Below are 13,647 nucleotides of genomic sequence, written 5' to 3'. Positions count from 1 at the left end.
TGCCAGGCGAGTCTCGCAAAGAGTTACAGCGCACGCCAGCGCCGTCACAGAGAGCCCCTCTCGCGCTGCTGCGAAAGGCACGGCGAGATGGAGGCAAACACACAGACCGACGCACCCATGCACGCCCACACACACACACACGCGGAGAGGAGACGTAGTCCGAGGGAAACACAACGGTGCGAAAGAAAAAGCAGCTGTGCGAGGTCAAACCGAACAGAAAAAGCGGGGCAATGTGAGAGAAGCACAATACATGCGCATAAAAATGCGGGGCAGAACTTCTCAGTATCCCTTTTTTGTCCATCAGCAGCCCCTATGACAGTGAGAGTCGAACCACAGAGACGCGATCTGTAGCGCCCACTCACCCTACACACCACCACCATCGCGTACTACACGTCAAATGAGTCGTAGAGAAGATGGTTGATCGCCGGGGCCAGTGCAAAGGTGCCGTCGTCGACCAGCTCACACACGCCGTTGTAGCGGATGAGAAACTTTCGGCTCTCATCAAACCAGCGCAATTCGTACTCGTTGTTTACAAACACCTGAACAGCGCCGTTGGAGAGAAGAAAGGCGCTGAGGGTACGGTTCTCGTTGAAGCGGAACCATCGCACATAGAGGAAAGGCTCGCCATTGCAGCTGTAGGCGCTGCGAGGCGCCTGGTATACAGAGACGGTACCAGGGGCGCGCTGCTGTTTCATCATGTTCGTGTCATACGCTACAATGTCCTGCAGTGCGTGGAAAGCAATCCTGAGCTCGGGGTGAGCCTTTGCCTTGAGCAGCGACGTCGCATGGGTGGAATCCGCGCCCTCTAAGGTATCCACCTGATTCACAACGAAAAACTGCCGTTCCAGCATGGAAAAAACCGCCGAGTGCATCGAAAAGTCACTTGTGAGAAAAATGGCCCCGGTGCGGCCTGGCTGTGCATGGTAGACGAACGCGTACGGCTCCTCCTCCTCCTCATCGGCCCTAGTCCCGGAAGCACCATCGTGCTCTGGTTCAGCGTGCGGAAACAGGTAAAAGTGTCGAATCCACTCCCCATTCAGCAACGCGTCGCGCTCCTCCGGCGTCGGCTGCCGTGCTTCCTCATCCCTTCGATCCTTCTTGTAGCGCGCAAACGGCCTCCACGGGCCCTCCGGGACGCTCTCTACCGGTCGCTGTTTCACCACCACATCCTCTGGCCGGTGTGGCGGCGCTACTTTCCCAGCGGCTCCTGCTCCGCGGCCACGCTTTTCCTGTTGTTGCATTGCAGCAATCGAAATTCGAGGCAGGTGAAGTTGCGCCATCTCATCCACCTCACCCACACTAACGTCAACGGCGGCCTGCGTGCCACGTCGCCGATGGTTGGTGTCTTTGGCGGCTCGGTTGCCCTTCTGCTTCACAGGAGAGTGGTTCTTGTCCTGCTTGGGGGGCCGGCCACGACGGCGAGGCAGCTCAGGCGGCACCGATGTCTCGTCTCGACCCTCCTTCTCCTCATCATGCTTGACGGCGGCCTGGAATGAGCACCGCACACCACCAGCCTGCGCAACTGCGCTCCCTGTTCTCGACCCGATGTAGTACTGCGTTCCGCCAGTCCGAAAAAGGTGCTCCCGCAGCACACAGCTGTTCGGATGCACCACACGGCAACAGGAGCACGTGCACTGCTGCTGATACGCTGTGTAGCAGTCTGGGCACAGGTCGCGGCCGCAGGGGCAGTGAAAGAAGTGCAAGTCTTTTTCCTCTGGGCCGGCTGGGAGGAACTCGTAGTCGCACAGGTCACAAACAAAGCCGTACTGGTACTTCTTGCCCATCACCCGCAGCACCTCCTTGAAGCGGTGTGGGTGGGCGGCGGACTTCTCCTGCTCCTCTGCAAGCCATGTGATGCTGTAGCGCTCCTGGTCCTCCTCGATGGTCAGCCGAAAGCTGGCGAGCAGCCATGCATGCTCGATCAGCAGCATCGCAGAAAGCGTACGACGATGGTCCGCCTCGTCTTGGCCAATAACATTTAGACTGAGCTCAAGCGCAACACGCTGCGCACGTTTCATCGCCAGTGAGGATCCCTTGTGACCCGCACGCCCCGGTGCGGAGGAAACGGTGGTGGCGCTAGAGGACCCCTGCCGCCTCAGCGACGCTTGTCGCGAGGACGATGGGGATGGGTTCATGGCTGAAGGCGGCGACGCGGTGCGGCTTGTCAGCTGAGAGACGAGCACCTGCGCAGATGTCGTTGTCCCTGTGCTGCCTGGCACACCACCGGATGTGCCGCGAAGGCCACCTTTGAGGGTCGGCGAGAAAGCCTGACGTAGCGACGTATCGCGTTTTCTTCTGCTCCCCGATGCAGCCCTGTTGTGCGACGAGGGCTTCACCCTCACTACAGTTGGCGCCTCCGCGTCCTCCAGAAGCTCCACACTCCCGCTACGCTGAAGACCGGGGCGTATTTGGTCGCTCGCGAACAGAGGTGGCGTGGCACAGGATGACTCCACTGATGTCTTGGAACACCATAAGTTGTCCCTCTGCTCGGCTGCTGTGGTGTCGGCGGTGTCCAGGGTATCCTGCAGTCGCACAGGCAGCACACCGCGGTTGTGATGCTTCGACGGGCTGGCGCCGCGGTTCATCACTTCCCCCTCATCCTCATCGTCGCCGCTGTTGATACACGTATGCGTGGCACTGGGCTGCAACGCCGTACCAGCCAAGGATGCTGTTCGCCTGTCGCCTTCAGCCGACGCTGCTCTTGAGGCGCCGCAGGACGAGGGAGCCGACACAACACCCTTTGCCCGTCGGGCAGATTTAGATCGTCGTGTTTTGGCCGTCTCTGCCGCCATGACGACAGATATCTCGCGGATGGGCTTGCCGCGCTTGCGGGTGCTGGCGCGCACGTCATACACCTGCACTGCGACCGCCCCATCAACACCGCCCTCCCCGCAGCGCTGCACCACCTTGAGAGACCCACGCGCCGGTGGCGTAGTTGTGTCAGGCGTACGTGGGCCACCGCTGCGTACGCTGTCATTGTTGCTGTGCTGCGGGTTGGCCTCCCCATTGCCCTCGCTCGAGGTCGAGGCAGGGCTGTGTAGGCGGCTGTTCAGCAGTGATGCTGTCACACCAGCGCTACGCTCCTCCACCGCACGCATCAGATGGGCCTCATCATGAGAGAGCAGGAAGTCATCCTGCACCCCGAGGAATGCCGCCACAGCTGCAGGTGGATAACGGCGCCGCAAGTTCCACACCTTGTTCGCCAGTATTGTCTCCACGCTTGGTCGCTCCTCGGGGTTGGTGACAAGGATGGAGTTTACAAGTTGCTTCAGGTCCTGCGACACTGTAACGCCTACAGGCCAATGCCAGTCGCCGGCCGCCACGCGGCGTAGCAGACGCTCATTCATGCGCTGCTGCCAACTCACGCTGTTGCCCCTTGCGCCCTCCACGCCACTCATGGTCTCCCCAGGACCACTCACGCCCGCCGCAGCAGTACCAGCAGCACCGCCGTTCTTTGTGCCACTGGAGAAGCCGTCCGCTGCCTGAGCCGGTGTCTCCATCGACGGGTACGGGTTCCGCTGCGTGAAAATAGAAAAGAGGACAATCCCCAGCGACCACACATCGGCAGCCACACCGACGCTCACGCGCTTGTCCTTGTGAAGGGCATTGTGCGCCATTTCTGGAGACATGAACGACACCGTGCCTGCCACCACATCCCCTGCCGGTGGCTTAAGCGAGTTACACGCGAGGCCAAAGTCAATCAGCTTCAGGTTACCGTCGAGGTCAAAGACAAAGTTCTGTAGCTTGACGTCTCGGTGAATGCAGCCCTCCATATGCACGTACGAGACGGCCTGTACTGCCTGGTGCGCCATGAAAAGCATCTCTGCTTCGCTGGTGATACGGGTGCTAAGGAGAAGGTCGTGCAGTGTGCTCGGCACACATAGCTCCATCCCAATAACGATCAAGTCTGCTGTCTTGTTGAGCGCGCCGAACTCAAAGCGTGGGAGCAGGAGGCGCCCTTTGGTGCACACACGACTCAGAACATCGAGCTCCTGGCGAAGCCGCATGCCCTTACCCGTTGAAATCTTGAGAGCAAGACGCGGATAGTCGGCGCTAACAGCACGGTACACAGTGCCGAAGGAGCCCTGACCAATGCGCTCACACGGCCACACCTCCTTCACGCTCTCCGAGTCGCCACTACGCAAAGCAGGAAATCGCAACACCACCTTGCGCACACGGTCCCCGTCGTAGTCAATCGCATCAACAGAGCCGAGCATTATGCACTCAGCTGAGATCTCTATGTGGTGTGACTGATTTGAAGAATTGTGATCGCGATAGAAAACCAACTCTGTCACTAAAGTCTGCTCGCTCTCTTCAGCCAATCCCCCCCCCTTCTCTTCCGCTATCTCCACCTCTTTTCGATGCAGCGACAGTGCTAGCAGTCTACACTAACACATGCGTCAGCAACAACGCACCACGACTCTCCTCTCCTGTAAGGTAACAAGAAAGGAGTGGATGAAGAGCGACAAGCGAAGCAGAGGCAGAAAACCAGATTGGCGACGCAGTGAAGACGATGCACACAGACGCACTCGCAAGACAAGAAGAAGAGATGCGGAAGGCGCAACACAATAACAGCCAAGAAGGGGAGAGCAAAAAGAAGCACAGGAAAGTAGGCAAATTACTCGCACACCCAACCACCAAGTCGGAAGAGAAGAAACCTGCGCGTTATGTATGGGCTAATTTTTGTCGATCATGTACTGTAGAGAGCTGTACAGTGGAGGGCAAAAACACCGAAACGGTAAAAGAAATGCAGTGGAGTACGCTGAGTAATGTCGGCTACAGTACCAGCAACCTCTGCATACGGCTTATGTTGACGCTTCTGTCGGTGAGTGGGCAGAAGAATCGGCCGAGGGAAAGGGGCGTTTCGAGAAATGAGCTCCAAGACTTAGTCGGTGAGAAGGGGTTTCTATACCTGGGCTCTCGCACGGTGCATCTGCGCGGACGCCTGTCTGTGTCTGTCTGCGACCCTCCTACTTTGTAGGCTCTCTCGCGTTCGCTCTTTGGGTAGGTGCGCAATGGCGCGAGTGCTTTTCTTTCGTCGACACTCTCTTCTGATCGCCAGCCCACCCCGTGTCGATATCCGAGAAGTCGCGTAGACAGAAGAGAACAGAAAAACGAGAGGCAGAAGAGGAAGAGGGCGAAGAAAATGACGTGCATCACACGCATGGGTGCCGCTGCAGGAGGGGAAGTCAGAGAGACAGGGAAAGAAGAAAAACGCTCAACCGTCACTGGTATACACTCCACAAAAGTGCAGGGCCAATTCGTTTCCTTTTCCCCTACCATCAACAGCGATGAGGCGCTCCAACAGATCGTGAGAGAGACAATATAGATCGAGGCAGACAGCCTGCGCTGTGAAGCAGCTCAATGAAAGGCGCGCGCACACACGTTGTACGAGAATGTGCCATCCTCTCCTCCCCGCGAAGCAGCCCCGAGCACGCTGTAGTGCCTCCTTCCCGTTGCGTCTCTCTGTACTGTGGCAACTGCAGAGCTGCGGTACCGCTTGTTCTGTCTTCTCTCTGTGGATGTGTGTGTGTGAGGGGGGGGGGGGGCTTACTCACCACTGCAGAGCTAATGTGTGGAAGGGGGTAGCCTCGCATGACACTCGTCGTTCCAAGTACCTCCATCAGTAGCGGCCTCAGGAGCAGGGGGGGTGACCGGGTATGCGGCAACTGCATCCTTCTCCCCTCGTCTCTCAAGAAGACGCAAAGGAGAAAGACGGCGCTGCCGCAACACGCACAAAGTCGGTTCGGGTCGCCTCATCTGTCAAGCACTGAAGGTAGTGCAACGAGTCCCCAGAGACAAGTCGGCGCCGAAACGTGCTGCTGGACGCATACGCGGCAAGCAATGCACGCATGTACGCTTGCGCCTCCGCTCCCAGAAGCGTGGAGGTCTTCCAGTCGCCCCCTTGCAAGGAGCTGGTGACAAGGTAGTGTACCTGCACAGCATTGCTGAGGCAGTGGTTCAGGAATCGAAGGGCCATGTCGTCCTCGGTGCCTTCCGTTATGTCAGCCGCGGAAGTCGACGGGGCCGACATGGCCATTGCTGGTTTCCTAGAACTCGAGTAGCTCACAGAGTGAAAGAGAAAAAAAAAAGATCGTTGGAAGAGATGAGTATTGGAAAGAGGCACCTGTGCATGTGTTCGAAGTAAAATAGCTCACGCGATACCTCACCCTACGCACGGTAGCAACTACCACATGCGCAACACAGCCGCTAACGCAGAGGAGAAGGTGCCCATCTTTACTAGAGGAAAACGTGCGTAGCCTCTTCGATCCCACCCCGCCCACCTCATCGCGCGCAGGTACTGTTGGAATTGAAGAAAACGACACAAGCCTTGGATCCACCAACTCTGCACAGCATTCTTCGATGCTCTGCCACCCCAAGAAGGCGAGTACGTGAACCGCTCCCTCCCTCCCTCTCTCTCTCGGCGTGCAATGGAACCGTCTTCGTCGTATCAGACGGTGGGTTCATTTTTTCCTTAGTGGGATCTTCTCGTGGTTGAGGAGAGAGACCGCGGGTGTGTTCGGTGGCGCTACTGTGGCCATTGCGGCGTCGCAGCGGCACAGCAGCACGCCTAGTTGAGAAGTGATGAGTTCCAACAACGAAAGGAAAGAAAGGGCGGAAGCGATGAACACAAACATGGCGCACTAGAAAAGTAGAAAAGCCTGCGCACAATGCGCAGAACAACAACGAAGTGTGCGTCTTTGTCTGACTGTGTGCCCGGGTCTGCATGTGCTTGTTTGGATTTGTTTTTTTGCGCCCTATTCCGAGTGCTCTCAAAGGAGAAAAGAAAGAAGGGAAGAGGAGGGAGGGGCGAGTGCAGCGGCCAAGCTCCACCCAGCGCCACGGCCAGGAGAAAGGGGGGAGGGGGCAAACGAAAGGGCTACGGTACATGAGATGAGTCCCCCAGTGATGCAGACGAGGGAATGAAAAGGAGAGGGCGGAAAGGGGGTGAAGAACACAGAAACGCACACAGAGGGAGATGAGAGAGCTCGCGTGCCTAGCCAAGCACAGCCACGCATCAAGGCATGACCACATGATCGCCTGGTGAAGGACACAACCACACACTGCAGCTGAAAAGGTAAAGCCACAAAGCGCCACAGAAAGGTCTTCGGGAGGAAAGGCGAAAAGAAAGGCAGAAAGAAACGCGTCTCACTCTAGATGCTGCACGCCGAAGAACACGCGCAGCGTGCGTTCGATGGAACGTTGGTAGTAGTACTCCACTGGCAACTCGGGCTCCTCAGTCCCCTCGCCGTCACGAGGCGCAGTGTGGCGGTACCACCGCCCCCCTGACGAACGGCTTGGTTCGGCTACAGACGGGCACGTCTGCGCGGCCGTCTCACCCCAACTGAACGGTACCGAACTCGACAGCACAAACACAGCCGGCAGAGTTGTTGCCATGCGATGTCGTGTGTACTTCGTGTCGAGGCCGCTGATACGCCTCTGAGTCCGGCTCGAGGTATGACGCCCTTTAGCAGTACAGTCGCATTCTTGTCTTCTTGCCCGCCCTTCCTCCGTGCAGCGGCCGACCTCGTGCGACCGCGTCGGCGCTGTGAAAAGGTAATGAGCCTGCGACGACTCAGCGTCACCACTCGTATCGCCGGCAAGGTCCCCTAGCGAACGGTTGCCCCCATTCCTGTTTTCCGTTGATTCCCGTCTCTTATGCGGTCGCTTGTCCAGAGGTGCATCGTCAGGTCGAGAGGACGGCGCAGAGACACCGGTGTTCTTCGCTCCTTGCCCTCGACTGAGAGGTGCGGCATGGTGGGGTGGTGAGGGAACAGAGGCATTAATGCGAAGATCCGCGGCGGTGGTGCTGCATTCAATCGTGGAAGATGAGTTGGTATTCTGCGGCTGATGGCTCCGCTGCTGCTGCTGTTGGTGCTGTTGCTGCTGCTGCTGCTGCCGCAAGCATTCACGTTCTCGGACCTGCCGAGCTGCCTCAGCCACAGCCCGCGCATGGGCGTCGAAGCGCTTGCGCTCCTCCTGCTGACGATGTTGCTGTAAGGCCAACAGTTCTTGGTAGTTCATGTCATACAGGTAGCGTCGCGCGACGTCGCCCAGAACCTCGTAGGCCTCTTGAATGTCTGTGAAATCCCTCGAGAGTGACTGGAACGAGGCTGTCGATGCATTTGAGCTGATAACGCTAGCAGTGGCTAATGCATTCTCTGGTCTCTTTGGGGCGAGACTGGGCTCGCTGGTATGTACTGTGGAGGTCGGCTCTGTCGCCGCGCCAGTGCCGATCTTGTCCGGATGGAACTGGAGTGCCAGACGCTTGAAGGCGCGGCGGATCTCCTCACCGGAGGCGCGCGGCAGTACATCGAGAATGGCGTAGTAGTCCTTCAACATCACACGTGCCCTCAGCCCACGTGAACCCACAACAACACAAACAAGAGAAACGGTCTCTTGCGCGCAGCACTTAAGGATAGAAGTGCAAGTGAGTGAGAATTCAGAAAGAGGCACAATCTGAAAGGCGAGCAGTAGGAGAAAGAGGGAGATATGAGAATGCCAAAGCTGGCGCTATGCTGTCCATTCACGCATGGAGACGCGCCTGCGGCTCAGCGAGAGAGCGTGTGTGTGTGTGTGTGTGTGTGTGAAGGTGTAGGTGTATGTGTGTGGCGGAACTGGCAAGCTTTCCCTCTCTCTGGCGTGCTACATGTTCCTGCACCGTGAAAGAAGTACAGAGAAGAAGTGAGACACGAATAACAAAGAAGGGGAAAGAGAACGTGTAACGCCGGTGACGCTCATCTGGGCCATATAGGTTGTCGGTGATGTGAAGAGGAAAGCGGCGACAAAGACGGCGGACATGCGTCATTACGAGTCCCTCAGTCAAGGAGGAAGGACATCGCGCACGCTATTCTCGCCTTTGGAGTACGCCAACACAAGGACAAGGAAAAACTAACACTTAGCGAGTCTCTCACATCCAAAGCAGTCAGTGCACGTTGTAGCGGTACAACAAGGAAGCGCTGTTCGCGCGGCTGTCGTGCTCTTCCTTTACTTGGCAGCTATGTGTTGCCCTTCAGTCAGGGTTTCTGTGTCTGCTTTGATCACCTTGCCCAGCACCGTACTTGTGGCTTCTGACGCATGTTTCACCATCAAGTAGGATTGACTTCGTCGATGCGCGCCCTTTGATTTAATTTATCGTGTTAGCTACCTCGTCTCGCTTTGGACACGAAAGACAGTTTCGCGTGGGAGTTGCGAACTGCCGTTCTATCATCGAACCTGTCGATCCCTTTTCGCGGCAAATCAAGGTTACGTAGTGGATGATACTGCTGCAAGCCCATGGACAAAAGTGTGTGTGTGTATGCACGTAGCAGCAATGTAGCATTGGTGGAGATATGCAGAGAGAAAGAGAAGCGGACAGAGGAATCCTGCGAAGAGAGCAGCGCTCACACAGTCCCCTCTTCTGGGTGTCTGTGTTTTCGCTTCTTCCTGTGCACCGTTTCGTCACTGAGGTAGTGCACTGACGATCAGCGGGCCTTGCGGGTAAGCTGTGCCTCCTTCCGCTCTCGCGAACTCATGAAAGAGTTCTCAATTGCGTCCATGCCCATCTTCTCGTCCACCACGTGCTGCTTTACCTTGCCGCGTCGCTCCATCTTGACGTAGTAGCTATCCTTGAGCAGCTCGTCTAGCTCCGCCTGCTTCCAGGCGCGGCTGCGCTCTGACTTGGACATCTTCAGCAGCTTCAGCGCCTCCAGTTTCTCGTTGCGCTCCGTGCGGTGCCTCTTCGCGTCTGGGCCTTTATCGCCGCCGCCGCCGCCATCCGCTGCCGCGCTGGACTGCTCCTCGCTGGCACGCTGCCGCTTCTCCCGCAGCGCAGTCGCCATCTCCTTCACAAATGGAGCGAATTCCTCCTGCAGAGGAATGCGGAGCACACGCATCCGCTTGATCTCGCCACAGTTGGGAATCTTGAAAAGCCCGAAGCCGTGCGTCAGGTCAGTGAGGTCGATGAGCTGCAGTTGAAAGATGTAACGACACTCGTGTTCCTTGTAGGCCCGCAGGAACGACACGAAGGCGCGGGCGGCGAGGCTCAGCAACTTCTCGTTGTGGCACTCCTCTCGACGCAGCGCGAGAATGGAGGGACTCTCGCACATGTCTCCCATCACCTCCTTCTTTTTCGTGAGTCGCTGGTTCTTTCCCTCCATCATCGCTCGATGCGCCTCGTGCAACTGCTGGCGGCGCTCTCGCCGGCTCAGTTGCTTCTCACGGTGCGCTTGATGAATCGCCTTACACTTATCCGACAACTTGGAGCTCAGCAGCGTGCGTCGCGCGTTCATGCTACGCACCGCATCCTTGGCGGCGTCGACGCTGTCCCGCTCCTCATCGAGGGCTTCCAGAGGCACGTTCTGCAGCCGCATGAAGCTGATGTATTCTAGTTCCTGCGGCATGAGAAAGACGACACTCTCACCACTGCGTCCCATGCGCGCTGTGCGGCCGATACGGTGGATGAATGTGTTGGGGTCCACTGGCGGGTCGTACTGCACCACCACGCCCACTTTCGGGATATCCAGCCCGCGTGACGCCACGTCGGTACAGACGAGAACGCACCTCGAACGCTTCGTGACTTGCCGGTGCACCTTCTGTCGCTTCTCCAGCTTCATCTGTCCGTGGAGAGCAAAGACATTGTCAGCGTCGTCTTTCCACAGCACCGTCGCGAGCGCCTCGTAGAGCCACTCCACGCTTGCACACGTCATGGCGTAGACAAGCACCTTCTCGTCCTTGTGCGACGCCAGGAACTCAACGAGGCGATCCAGCTTCTCCGATGCCTGCGTGAAGGCATAGAAGTTGGAAAGCCGCTCCGGAATCTGCGGCTTTGCAGTATCAACGTTGGCGGAGTTGAGGGAATTAATACGGACGGTGACGGACACCGGATTGCGCATTCCCGCCCGCGCCAGCTCCGCCAGCTCTTTTGTCTGCGTCGCACTGAACAAGCCGGTGCGGCGCTGCTTCGGCAGCCGCTTCAGGATCGCATCCAGTTTTGCCCTAAAGCCGAACTCGAGCAGTTTGTCGGCCTCATCAAGAATGAGAAGCTCGAACTGACTAAAGTTGAAGAGGCTCGCGTACTTTGAGGAGACGAGCAGCTCGTAGAGGCGGCCTGGTGTACCGACGAGTACGTTGCCGCCCTGCTTGCAGAATTCCTCGACGTCGCGCTGGATGTCACGCCCGCCGATGAAGCACTGGTACGAGTAGGCGGGAAGGCCGTTCGCTGGGGTGCCATTTTTGTATCCTTTGGTCACAAAGTGCAGCATGCGCTTCACAATCTGAAACACCTGCTGCGCCAACTCCCTCGATGGCAACACGAGAACGGCAAAGACGGCATTCTTGCACTCTTTCGCCACCTCACGGCACCGTGGTCGCAGCAGCATCTCCAGGCATGGGATAAGGTATGCGAGCGTCTTGCCGCTGCCGGTGATGGCCTCCACAACCACGTCGTAGTTGGTGAGGAAGAGTGGAATGGTGCGAGCCTGGACGGGGGCCATTGTCGTGAACTTCATGTTGTCGCGGAGGAACGCCAGGGTCGGCTCGCTGAGTGTAGCCCCCTTCATTGCTTCCCACGTGTTCGCCATGGCGAAGACACCGACGCAGCAGCGTACCGCACAGGTGTCCCCAATGGTGACTGAGGCCTGCGAATCCAACGTGAGTGCGGTGAGAAGGGATGGCACACAAAAGAGTAGAGAGACACGATCGGCAATGAGGGGAGTGGGGAGGTGCGCTTTGAGCGGTGCCGGTGGTCGAGTGACGTCTCGCTCTCTCTCTCTCTCGAGCGGCGATACCGTCGCTGCTCTCCTTTGGTGCTTCGCTTTTCGTTTGGGGAGGGGAGCCCGAGCCTACGAAGAGAGGTGGGAGAGAGCGCGAGGTGAAAGGGGCATGGGAGAAGCGGCAGTGAACACAACAAAAAGGCACCGGAGAATGAGGAAGTGGAGTGTGGCAACAGACGGCACCCCATGATGAGAAAGACGCATAGGTGTCCGCTGTGTCATGCGAGAGCGCAACATGGCAAGCACAGGCCTAAGCAAATTCTGCGGTCCACCAGCGCATAGAAGAGGCTCCCCCCCCCTGGGACCTGCAAAGTCGCTCAGAGTTCAAGGCACACGGACATGGATGCGGCAGAGAACTGGTTCAACCCACGAAAAAGCCACCGACTAGCATACGCGTACATGAGCACGTGCCAAGAGAAGAGGAGCACACGGACAGCGGCCCAAATGAATCGGCCGGTTGCATTAGCGGCTGGTTTTTTGTGTGGCCGCGTATTTGGTTGGCAATCGAGTCCTCAAAGTTGGACGGGGGTTCGAGAGAAGATCCACAATGGGGGGCGGGAAGAAGACCAGTGTCAGGGAAAAGCGGGCACATACAGCAATGCATGTAGAGGCGAAACCCAGAGAAGGAAGGAGAGAGCAAGGAACGGTAATAAGCGACGCGGCAGTCAAAGACAAGAGGGAGGTAGGAAGGTAGTGTAAGCAACCTGCATGGAAGACGTTCAGTAGTGCAGTCAGACTCTCCCCACTCCCCTTTCCCTCCATTGCATCCGCACCTTTTTTTTTTCCATTTCGTCTCACCCACTGAAAAGAAAGAACAAAAACTGGCGCAGCAAACAAAGCACGAAAGCTGAGTGAAGCAAGTCCATCGGTGGCACACCAATACACTCGCACAGGCACTGGGCAAGAGAGCGGCAGAGATAACAAGAGACGCACACAGCACAAAACAGAGAGGGAGAGCATCATGGAGAGTTGCTGTAATGAAACGTCGAGAGATATACAGCCAAACATATATGCAACCAGGCAAAACAAACAAGGGGATGGAGGGGGGGGGTTAAAGAGCCGAACGCAGTCACTTGCGTGAAGCAGCCGCTACACAAGAGACACACAGGCAGTGAACAAGTAAACACCAACTCGAGTCATGTCTAGGAGTGCCTAGCAGTGACAAGAACATCAAACGCACTCGTATTCGGAAGGGGCAGACAATCGGTGTGTGCCTATAGGGGTGGCGAAGGAAAACAAAAACGAGCGCCAGAGAGACACAGACAAGCACACACGTGTGTAGGCACCTTTGCCCCCGCGCAAAGGTGCCCTTTTTTTTTCCAATGCGTTCCTTTTTTGCCTTCTCACTGCTCAAACAGGTTGGCCTTCCGCTCGCCTTTCATCGACCTCTCCTACGTTTGGCGGAGGGAGGGGGGGGGGGGTAGAGAACGCGTCACCTCTACGCACATAAAACGAGCTCTCTTTACTTACAGCCTCCCCTACTTTTCGCGAGCGATTAGGTGAGAGAAGAGAGTGTTCTCTTTCGCCGCTCCCCTTTCGTTTCTCTCTTGTTTGGGCTGTCCAACGCACCACTAATGCACATCAACGTGCGCCTTTGCGGCAACAGCCCACTGGCCCTTGCCAAACTACCGACCCCGACTGCTCTGTGCCCCTCTCTTACCCCTTCGCAACCGAAACATTCAGAGAAAAAGCAGTTGGGCAATCCCCTCGCAGATGATAACAAACAAAACAACACTGAAAGAGCAGTCATCGGTCCCAGACCCCTCGCGCGGCCCATCGCTGCACCACTTTGCGTAGCAACGACCACTGTGCCCTTTGCCTTTTCTCTCTCCCCCCCCGTGTGGAGGTCCCACACAGACCTCCCTCCCCTGACAGGTGTACGCTATGCGCTCAC

General features: G+C 57.3%; 4 protein-coding genes across 4 annotated transcripts; all 4 read right to left on the bottom strand.

The window, feature by feature from the left end:
- Nucleotides 1-386: 386 nt before the first annotated feature.
- Nucleotides 387-4,217, bottom strand: LBRM_34_4040 (putative protein kinase; the record flags this gene model as incomplete). Its single annotated transcript, XM_001568456.1, has 1 exon — nucleotides 387-4,217. The coding sequence occupies one exon, from the start codon at nucleotides 4,215-4,217 to the stop codon at nucleotides 387-389; it is 3,831 nt and encodes a 1,276-aa protein (XP_001568506.1).
- Nucleotides 4,218-5,692: 1,475 nt separating this feature from the next.
- On the bottom strand, nucleotides 5,693-6,040 carry LBRM_34_4030 (conserved hypothetical protein; the record flags this gene model as incomplete). Its single annotated transcript, XM_001568455.1, has 1 exon — nucleotides 5,693-6,040. One exon carries the CDS (start codon nucleotides 6,038-6,040, stop codon nucleotides 5,693-5,695), a length of 348 nt encoding a protein of 115 aa, XP_001568505.1.
- Nucleotides 6,041-7,149: 1,109 nt separating this feature from the next.
- Nucleotides 7,150-8,343, bottom strand: LBRM_34_4020 (conserved hypothetical protein; the record flags this gene model as incomplete). Its single annotated transcript, XM_001568454.1, has 1 exon — nucleotides 7,150-8,343. The coding sequence occupies one exon, from the start codon at nucleotides 8,341-8,343 to the stop codon at nucleotides 7,150-7,152; it is 1,194 nt and encodes a 397-aa protein (XP_001568504.1).
- A 1,121-nt stretch (nucleotides 8,344-9,464) lies between these two features.
- LBRM_34_4010 (putative ATP-dependent RNA helicase) lies at nucleotides 9,465-11,540 on the bottom strand (the record flags this gene model as incomplete). Its single annotated transcript, XM_001568453.1, has 1 exon — nucleotides 9,465-11,540. The coding sequence occupies one exon, from the start codon at nucleotides 11,538-11,540 to the stop codon at nucleotides 9,465-9,467; it is 2,076 nt and encodes a 691-aa protein (XP_001568503.1).
- Between the last annotated feature and the right edge of the window lie 2,107 nt (nucleotides 11,541-13,647).

Source organism: Leishmania braziliensis, chromosome 35, assembly GCF_000002845.2.
Source record: "Leishmania braziliensis MHOM/BR/75/M2904 complete genome, chromosome 35".
In the NCBI taxonomy this organism is placed as follows: domain Eukaryota; phylum Euglenozoa; class Kinetoplastea; order Trypanosomatida; family Trypanosomatidae; genus Leishmania; species Leishmania braziliensis.
This window is presented reverse-complemented; position numbering and strand designations above follow the sequence as displayed.